Consider the following 10,065-nt stretch of genomic DNA (forward strand, 5'->3'; position numbering starts at 1 on the left):
ATTCTCATACAACACTGTTTAATGTTTAAACTTCATGTTACTCCAAATAAAGTTACTCCAATCTTTTTCTAGCAAACAAGTGGCAAAATAAGTTTGCGTTTACTCTTTGCCTAGAAACATATGAGAACATGCCACACAATTAAAAACCTCTTGTTACACCACTCCGTGACATTAATATCTATTCGTGCTTACAATCAGCTGGTTGTACTAAATATCATAAAATACAAAATGCTAGGAAATATAAACATCAATTTGTATTTCAAGTTTATAACATTGTATTTACAAAAATAGTCTGTGAGGAAAAGGGCTTATACCCATATTTTTTCCTAGAGAGGAACTATTTTGCGCCATTTTCTAGCATTTCTCTTCACAACAATGTTTAAAGTGACTGCTGAATTCCTTCAGAAGTGTATCTGTTAGCTAAAAGCTACACGCTCAGATGAAAAGGGAGCGTTAACATGGGGAGTAAGAAGGGAAAGGGAGAAATGATGAATGGGAATGAAACCACACAGATATGGCTCTCACGGAAATGGTTCAGGGTGCCTCATGCAGGGTGAGGTGCAAGCACGCTCCTTGGTCAGAACAACAAATGCCAATATGTACAGGCCCAAGGTCTCCTCTGGTTCTGAAGGCCACTTTCACCAACATGATGCCACCTGAAGGAAGGTCTCAAGGCAGGAACTACGACATGACTCCAAAGACAGGGTTGTGACGGCAAATGCTGGGGCCATATTCCTCATAGTCTTTCTTGGTGTGGCAAACCTGAAAGAACTCCGGCTAAGAAAAAAGAAACATTATAAAGGAATATGCAAATATTATACAAAGGAAATAAAATTAACTATTAAACAAACGAGAATATCTGCTTACTGAAAACCTTCATTCTCTTTCTTCAGACCCTTGATGTAAGGTTTTGACCTCCTAGACAGATTGAACTATTAAAGCAAAGTTTTATTCATTTATTTAAAATAACATTCCATTGTGTTTTCAGTGACCGTTTACACAGTAGCCTAGGTTTCCATTTGACAATTTCTATACAAGTTGTTCAGTGACATTGGCTACATTTTTCATAAGGGGTGAACATTTTCATTATTCTGCTTGGTTGTTCTGCCTTCATTAATCTAGTTTCCTGGTCCCTTTTACATTCTCATCTTTGTTTAAAAGTAATCTTTGGCTGCTTGGTATCATATAGGTGACTTTCTAAAGGAGCACAAGATTATGAGTGAGAGTCATTATTTTTGAGTCAACATTTAATTTAACTACAAGGTGATCTCAGGGGTTAATTTCGGTTCAGGGTTTGAAGAGTATCTCAAGACATCTGCCTCAGGGAGTCCTCCAGTCTCAACCAGTCCACTAGATCTGTTTTTGTTGTTGTTGTTATTTTTTAGTTAGGAATTTCAGTTTCTATTCCACATTTCTTCCAATTCTATCAGGGTCAATCTATTACAGCCCTGGCATCATCTGGTTCTGGTCTCCAGGAGAGGAGACCGTGGGTCATATAGACTATTTCTCTTGAAGACTAGTTTCTTTTTGTATTCAGTTTCCATCTTTCTCTTTTGTTCTGGTTGAGTATCTCATATGGCCACTCAAAGCTTTTAAAACCACACACTACTCACCAACCTAGGATGTAGAACATAACTTTATGAACTATGAGGGTAAGTCAAAAAGTATTGCTACTGGGGTTCCAGTTCATACATGCATAGGTTTATTCCAAACAAAATGTGCTTCAACGTGTCTCTATGATCAGTGGATGACTATAGAAAAGTGATCTCAAGTAATATAATTGTCTTAGTCTCATTAGATTGCCTTAAATTTTTTTTTTTTTTTTTTTAAAGGTTCCATTGAAACAGTAGCTTCCGAGGAGGCTCTGCTGAGCCAGTGACATTTGAGGTTGAGATGGCAGTTCAGAAGGTTATGGCAACTGTGTTTTGTTGAATTTCAAAGAGATAATCTTGACAGGCTTCTCAAAGAACACAGGACAAGCATGGGGATTATTATAAAGAAGTTTTAGGAAAATGGAAGACTGCATTGTGAGAAAAAAGACAGTAACATTCCAGCAAGGGAATTTTTTTTTTTTTTTTTTCCAATCCAACAGTGCACCTGCCCACTCTTCAAGGATACCAAGGGCAGTCCTATGAGAATTTCACTGACAAACCTTACTCCATCCACCCTCTAGTCCCAAGTTTGTCCTTTCAGACTTACTGTTCCCTAAACTCAACGAACATTTCAACAGAGCATGATATGAGTTCCCCCAAGGATGCCAAAACTGCCATTTTATCATGTTGTAAAATCATCAAAGAGTACAGGATTCCTCAAGGTAGAGTCAGAAAGAAGGAAACACTGCCTTCTGAACTGTACACATCTAGTTGAAGGTTATGGTGCAAATCAACAGCTTCACAGTTTGATATTTTTGTTTAATAAAGGTTTCTATGATTTCATAGCAATACTTTTTGACTTATTCTTGTAAAAACCCACACATATATTTTTGGTTGTCTTTACTGTTGCTTCAAAATTGTAAGTACAACAGCATTACCAACAGGTCCTTTTTTCTTGTGTACTATTTAGCAAATTGTTTCCCCGTGTCAAGCTGTGTACACTTCAACTCTCTTTGGGTGTTTACCTTTCCCATCACCAAAAATAACAACTGCTTAGAGCGTTAGTCCGGAGGAGGTGAAACCAATTCAATGGCACTTAACAACAACAGAGTCCTGAGAGTCTACTGGGATACAATTTGGACTGCTAAGTGCCAGATCAGCAGTTTCTACAGGTGAGAAACTACAGGTGAGAAATTCAAATCTACCAGTTTCTACAGGTGAGAAAAATGCGGTTTTCTATTTCCATGAAGATCTTCAGACTTGGAAACTCTGAGTTGGAACCAGCTTAATGGCATAAGACCACCACCACCACCACTACCTAGAACATGAAACCCCCTTCTACCCCGACCCCCATTCCTGGTAACCATTAATGAACATTCCCACCCACTGCCATCTAGTCAATTCTGACTCATAGTGACCTTCTATAGTGTTTCCAAGACTATAGATATTGGTGGGTTTGAACTGCTCACCTTGCAGTCAGCAGCCCAATGCCTAACCCACAGCACCACCAGAGCATCTTTAGTTTCTGCATGTTTATTTTTTCATGTCACTTTATGAAAGTGAAAATATACAATATTTGTTTTTGTGTGACTGACTTATTTCATCCAACATAATGTCCTCCAGATTCTTCCATGTTCCAAGATGTTTCAGGAACTCATTTTTCTTTATCACTGAGTATTCCAGTGGTGTGGGACTAGGCAGTGTTTTGTTCTGTTGTACAGAGGATAGCTATGAGCCGGTGCTGACTCAAAGGCACCTAACAACAACAACAACAACTATTCCACTGAATATATGTTGCTTTCTTTCTTTTTAAAATATATTCACTCTATTTATTCAGGTCCAACTGTATGCTGGGAACAACTTGCTAGCTATTGAATTAATACCACTTGTCTGTCAGTTTGTCTTACTGTCATGGCCTGTGTGCTGCTGTGATTCTGGAAGCTACGTTACCAGTATCTTAAATAGGTTTTGGTGTAGCTTCAGGACTAAGACATACTAGGAAGTAGGAGCAGCAACTACTTTTAAAAGTTAAGCTGCTGAAAACCTACTGAATAGCATCAGAAAACTGTCAGATATAGTACCAGAAGATGAATGAGCCCCTCAGGTTGAAAAGTACTCAAAATAGGACTGGGGAAGAGCTGCTTCCTCAAACAAGAGTTGACAACAGTGACGTGAATGGAGCAAACCTTTTGGGACCTTCATTTTCTGATGGGGTGCAACTCAAAATGAGGAGAAACAGCTACAAATATCCATTAATAATCAGAATATGGAATGTACAAAGTATGAATATAGGAAAACTGGAAGTTGTAAAAATGAAATGGAATGCATGAAGATCAATATTCTAGGTATTAGCTGGTATAGCAATTTTGAATCAGATAATCATATTGGTTTACTATGCTTGGAATCACAAATTCAAGAATGGTGTAGCATTCTTTGTCAAAAAGAGCATTTCAAGATCTATCTTGAAATACAGTGCTGTGATAGGATAATATGCATATAACACTAACACAGAAAACCAGTTAATAGCACTATTATTCAAATTTACAGACCAAAAAGCCAGTGATGAAGAAACTGAAAATTATACCACATTCTTCAGTTGGAAATTGATCAAACATGCATCAAGATAAATTGATAATTACTGGTGATCGGAATGTGAAACTTGGAAATAAAGAGAAAGGATCAGCAGCTGGAAAACATGGCCTTGATGACAGAAACACTGCTGGAGACTGGTAAGAGAATTTTACAAGACCAACGACTTACTCTTTGCAAATACCTTTTGTAAATAACATAAAAGATGTCTATGCACAGGAATCTCAACAGAGGAAATACACAAGAATCAAACTGACTATATCTATTGAAAAAGATGTATTGCATTAGGTAAATCTCCTGTACAAGACCACTTTAAGTGTTTAAGAGCAAAGATGTCAGTTTGAAGATTAAGGTGCATTTGACCCAAGCCATGATATTTTCAGTAACTTCATATGCATGTGTAAGTTGGACAGTGAATAAGGAAGACAGTAGAAGAACAGATGCATTTGAGCTATGGTGTTACAGGAAAATATTTAAAGTACCATGGACTGTCAAAAGAACAAACCAATCTGTGTTGGAAGAAGTACAGCCAGAATGCTCCTTGAAAGCCAGGATGGTCTAACTGTGTCTATCATACTTCAGACATACTGTCAGAAGGGACCAGTCACTGGAGAAGGATATCATGTTTGGTACAGTTGAGGGTTGAAGAAATAGAGGAAGATCCCCAACGAGATGGAATGACACAGTGGCAGCAGCAATGGGCTCAAATGCACCAACAATTGTAAGATTGGCACAGGACTGGGCAGTGTTTCGTTCTGTTGTGCATAGGGTTGCTATGAGTTGGTACTGAGTTAATGGCACCTAACAACAACAATAATATGGGAAAAGACAGTGGAAAAGCTCAATATCCTCAGTCAAAACAAGGCCAGCTGCCAACTGTAGAACAGACCATCAAATGCTCATATGTCAGCTGAAGCTGAAGAAAATAAAACAAGTCCACAAGAGCCAAAATATGAATTTGAATATACCTTACCTGAATTTAGAGGCAATGTCAAGAACAGATTTAATACATTCGACAATAATGACAAAATACCAGAAGAGTTATGGGATATCAAGAATAGCATATATGAAGAAAGCAAAAAAGCCAGGAAACAAAGACCAAAATGGATGTCAGAAGAATTTTGGAAATTTGCTCTTGCTTATAGAGAAGCTAAAGCAATGGGAGAAATGAAGAAGTAAAAGAGCTGTACAGAAAATTACAAAGGGTAGTTTAAGAAGACAAAGTATTTCCATGAAAAATGTAAACACCAAGAGTTAGAAAACCAAAATGGAAGAACATGCTCAATGTTTCTCAAGCTGAAAGAAATGAAGAAAATAATTAAAGCCTTGACTTGAAATACTGAAGGAATCCATGGGCACAGTATTATACGATACAGAAAGCATCAAAAGAAGATGGAAGGAATACACAGAACTACTGTATGAAAAACAAATGGTGACTATTCAACCATTTCAAGAGGTAGCATATGGCCAAGAACCGATGGTACTGAAGGAAGACATTTATGCTGCACTGAATGTACTGGTGAACAACAATGAGGCTCCAGCAATTGACAAAATCAAAACTGAAATCTTTCAAAAACTGATGAAGCACTAGAGTCACTCACTCATCCATGTCAAGAAATTGTGAAGACAGCTACCTGGGTTACTACTTGGAAGACATCCATATTTGTGCCCATTCCAAAGAGACGTGACCCAACGAAATGTGGAAATCACCAATCAATATCATTAATATCACATACTAACTAAAATTTTGCTGCAAATAATTTGAAAAACTGCTGCAAAGTATATTGAGAGAGAACTGCCAGGAATTTGAGCTGGATTCTGAAGACGACTTGCATCTAATATCGTTGCTGATATTAGATGGAGGTTGGCTAAAAGCAGAGAATACCAGAAAGATGTTTACTTGAGCTTTATTGACTTTGCAAAGACTTTCCACTTGAATGGATCATGGCAACTATTCCAGAACATTTAACTATGCTCATAAGGCAGTTGAACGAGGGGATATTTAATGGTTTTAAATCAGGAAAAATGTGTGCTAAGGTTTCAAACTTACTCATTGTATGCTGAGCAAACAATCTGAAAAATGGCATTATATGAAGAAGAACATGGCATAAGGAATGGAGAAGAGTCATTAACAACCTGCAATATGCAGATGATACAACCTTGCGTACTGGATGAGAAAATAGCTTAAAATACTTACTGATGAAGAGCAAAGACCACAGCTTTCAATATGGATTGCCCCTCACTGAACAAAAAGCAAAAATTCTTATAATAGGGCCAATACATAACATCATGGTACATGGAGAAAATAATGTTGGCAATGATTTCATTTTGCTTGGCTCAACAATCAACACACATGGAAGCAGCTAGTCAAGAAATCAAACATATTGCATTATGTAAATCTGCTGTACAAAACCTCTTTAAGGTATTCAAGAGCAAGGATTAGAGTTTAAGGACTAACTAAGCTGCACCTGACCTCATAGTATTCTTAATTGTTTCACATGTATGTGAAAGTCAGACAGTGAATAAGGTAGACTGTAGAAAAACAGATGCATTTAAATTACAGTATTAGAGAAGAATATTAAAAGACCATGGGCAGCCAGAAGAACATATAAATCTGTGTTGGAAGAAGTGCAGCCAGAATGTTCCTTAGAAGTTAGGATGGCGAGACTTTGTCTCTCATACTTCAGACATATTACCAGGAGGGACCAGTCCCTGGAGTAGGATCTCATGCTTGGTAAATTGGGGGTCAGCAAAAAACAGGAAGACCCCAAACAAGATGGACTGACAGAGTAGCAGCAGCAATGGGCTCAAGTGTAACAACACCTGGGAGGATGGCGAGGGACCAGGCACCTTTTTGTTCTGTTGTGCACAGGGTGACTATGAATTGACACTGACTGACAACACCTAACAACAACACAACACATGTCAAGAAAAAAGAATTTTTGGGAACAGGCACTGCACTGCAATGACCCATCAATGTAAAATGGTTTAGGTTATATTCAGATTTAATGTATCCAGTTTATCTGTAACACTAATCAGCACGAACAATTATGAATTTGCTATGTGATTTGATGGAGTCCTGGTGTGGCGCTGCAGAACAATACACCGGACCACAGGGTCAGTTTGAACCACAAGGTTGGTGGTACCAACCCACCAGTCACTCCTCGGAAACCCTATACAGGGTCGCTATGACTCGGAACTGACTTGACAGCACTTAACAACAACAAATGTAACTTAAAAAATTGTCAAAATATTTTTTTGTATTTCACAGTAGTAAAAATGGGACTGCTTAGAGCATACATACTATTTAACCTTCATAAGACAATATTTATTAAAACTCAACAGAAAACACAAAAATTAAAATACAGAACCTAGGAAATGACTTACAGTTGAAGCAAGCATTGAGCCTCCAAACCACACAGCATAGCGCTGCATATGATGTGTTATCACCTGAACCTCCACAGGCTTAGGCTGAAAATACAGTAAGTGACAGTTAGGTCAAGCAGTGCAAACAAGCTTTCATTCTAATAATCTTTCAGTTGACATGATGATAATGCCATTGTAACTAGAGGAAAACACAGGGCCTTCTTCCCATCTTAATGGCCTAACAGCTTTTCCTACTATGGTCAGGTCCTCCTAGTACATCACTCCATTACACAGCTGCCTCCTAAAGCACTGTTCCTCAGCCTTTCCTGCTGCAATGCACTCCCTTGTGTTCCTGACTCCAGAAGACATCAGAGGAATAAAGCATCCAAGTCAAGTGAAGGTTATCTTTCTATAACAGTAAGACATGGTAAAAACAAAAAAGAACAAAACAAAAAACTTATCAACTGACCTAGGAAGTTTTTTGACCAAAAAAATATTTAAAAACATTTTTTAAAACTACATCATAGAAACAGATTCCATTTCAGGAGTCTCTTTTCTCAGGTGAAAACTGTATGCATGCTTTCCCACCTAACCTATCAAATTCCAAGCCTAGTTAGAATCACCAGTTTAAGAATTCAAACTTAAAAGAATCACATTGTAGCACCTGCTTTTAGTTTCATAAGAACGTTTCTGAAGGACATTAAAGATCGTCACTATAAATCAATGCCATTTCCCAGGACACTGGGTTATTAAACTATATGCCTGATCTCTTACAATAGGAAAGAAAACTGTGTAAACATGGGGTTGGTGAGAACATCAAATTGTTACTGTATCACTAGTTGTATCAGTCTTAACTATTTGCTTGGAGTAGATTTGGGCAACTGAACTCCTGAAAGTAATTTCACAGTGTGGCTAAGAGAGCAGTTCACATGTGTTTTTATTTGTTACTACCCAGCTAAGTTCCTTCCACTGGGAATGAGAGCACCCAGAGACTCCAGCACAGCAGCTCTCTGCATGGAAGTGTCCCCATTCTGGTCTCATACCTTTATTCTGCCACCGCTGAGCTCTTCACTAAGTTTTAATCTGGCATCCACCACTCTTTTTAAATCTCTCTGTAGTCGACGTCCAAAATCCCTGAACATCGTGGAACCTCCTGAAAGAACGACATTCTAAAAGACAAAGCAGAAGGTCGTCTGTGAATAAAAGGCTCTACAAATATTTCTCCAATAAACTGCCCCAAATTCTTCCTCTCAGTACTTCTCCTTAATTAAAGCCACAGAAATACATAAAACAATTCTGCCTCCATGAAGAACTTTACATGGGTCAGGATACTAAAATAAACTGTATAAACTGATAAAATGACTTTTCATAGTTATTTTTCATCTAAGGTCAAATTAACATGGGATCTTATGCTGTTTTGCCTCACAGAACCACTAGGGGAGAAGTCTCCCAATCAATACCTGAACCTTCTTGGAAGGGTGTTGGGCAGAAAGAGAGTGTTCTGGATAAGTAAGTGTCCCCTGTAACCTTGTAGTTGGGTGTACCCTAATCTAGTAAGATTGGAATCTTGTTGTTACTGTTAGGTGCCACAGAGTAAGTTTCCACACACAGTGAACCTATGTACAACAGAATGAAGTACCACCCAGTCCTGCAGCATCCTCATGATGCTGCTACACTTGAGCACGCTGCTGCCGCCAATGTAACAATCCATCATGTTAGGGGGTCTTTCTTTACCCTTTTTCACTGACTCTCCACTTTACCAAGCACGATGTCCTTCTCAAAGAAGCTGGTCACTCCTGATAGTATGTCCAAAGTATGAGAGATGAAGTCAGGCCATCCTGGCTTCTACTTGTACTTCTTTCAACACAAATTTATTCTTCTGGCAGTCCATGGTACCTTTAATATTATTCTCCAACACCATAACTCAAATGCAGCAATTCCTCTGTGATCTTCTTTGCTCACTATCCCAACTTTCACATGCATATGAGCCTACTGAAAATACCATGGTTTGGGTCAAGAGAGCCTTAAGTCTTCAAACTGACATCTCTGCTCTTGAATACTTTACAGAGGTCTTGCCTAATGCAGTACGTAATTTTATTTCTTGACTCTGCTTCCACAAACAAGTGTTGATGGTGGATCCAAGCAAAATGAAGTCTTTAACAACTTCAATCTTTTCTCTATTTATCATGATGCTATTTATTGGTCCAGTGGTGAGGTCTTTGATATTCATCAGTACTTTCAGTCCTCTTTGTTTTCAGCAAGCAAGGTTGCATCATCTGTGTATCACAGGTTGTTAAGTCTTCCTGCAATCCTGAAACTACATTCTTCATATAACTCAGCTTCTCGAATTATATATATATGCTCAGCACACAGCTTAAATAAGTATGATGAAAGAATACAATCCTTTTGAAAACAAACAAGATGGCAGACCGGGTGGAAGTGCAGTAAAGAGCTCCACCAGCAACAACACAGAATACCCGACCAAGCAAGCTCAGGTGATGGTCCCAGAACTCTGAAC

The 10,065-nt window shown here is 38.3% G+C and overlaps 1 protein-coding gene across 1 annotated transcript in view; it reads right to left on the reverse strand.

The window, feature by feature from the left end:
* Positions 1–681: 681 nt before the first annotated feature.
* ACTR3B (ARP3 actin-related protein 3 homolog B (yeast)) overlaps positions 682–10,065 on the reverse strand; it is a 237,677-nt gene continuing 228,293 nt past the window's right edge. Inside the window, exons 10-12 of the mRNA XM_006873668.1 lie at positions 8,591–8,716; positions 7,569–7,652; positions 682–777 (exon numbers count right to left, since the gene is read on the reverse strand). Coding sequence (XP_006873730.1) covers positions 682–777; positions 7,569–7,652; positions 8,591–8,716 — 306 coding nt within the window. The remainder of the gene's footprint in view (positions 778–7,568; positions 7,653–8,590; positions 8,717–10,065) is intronic.

This window comes from Chrysochloris asiatica, unplaced genomic scaffold (assembly GCF_000296735.1).
Source record: "Chrysochloris asiatica unplaced genomic scaffold, ChrAsi1.0 scaffold00249, whole genome shotgun sequence".
Classification (NCBI taxonomy): Eukaryota; Metazoa; Chordata; class Mammalia; order Afrosoricida; family Chrysochloridae; genus Chrysochloris; species Chrysochloris asiatica.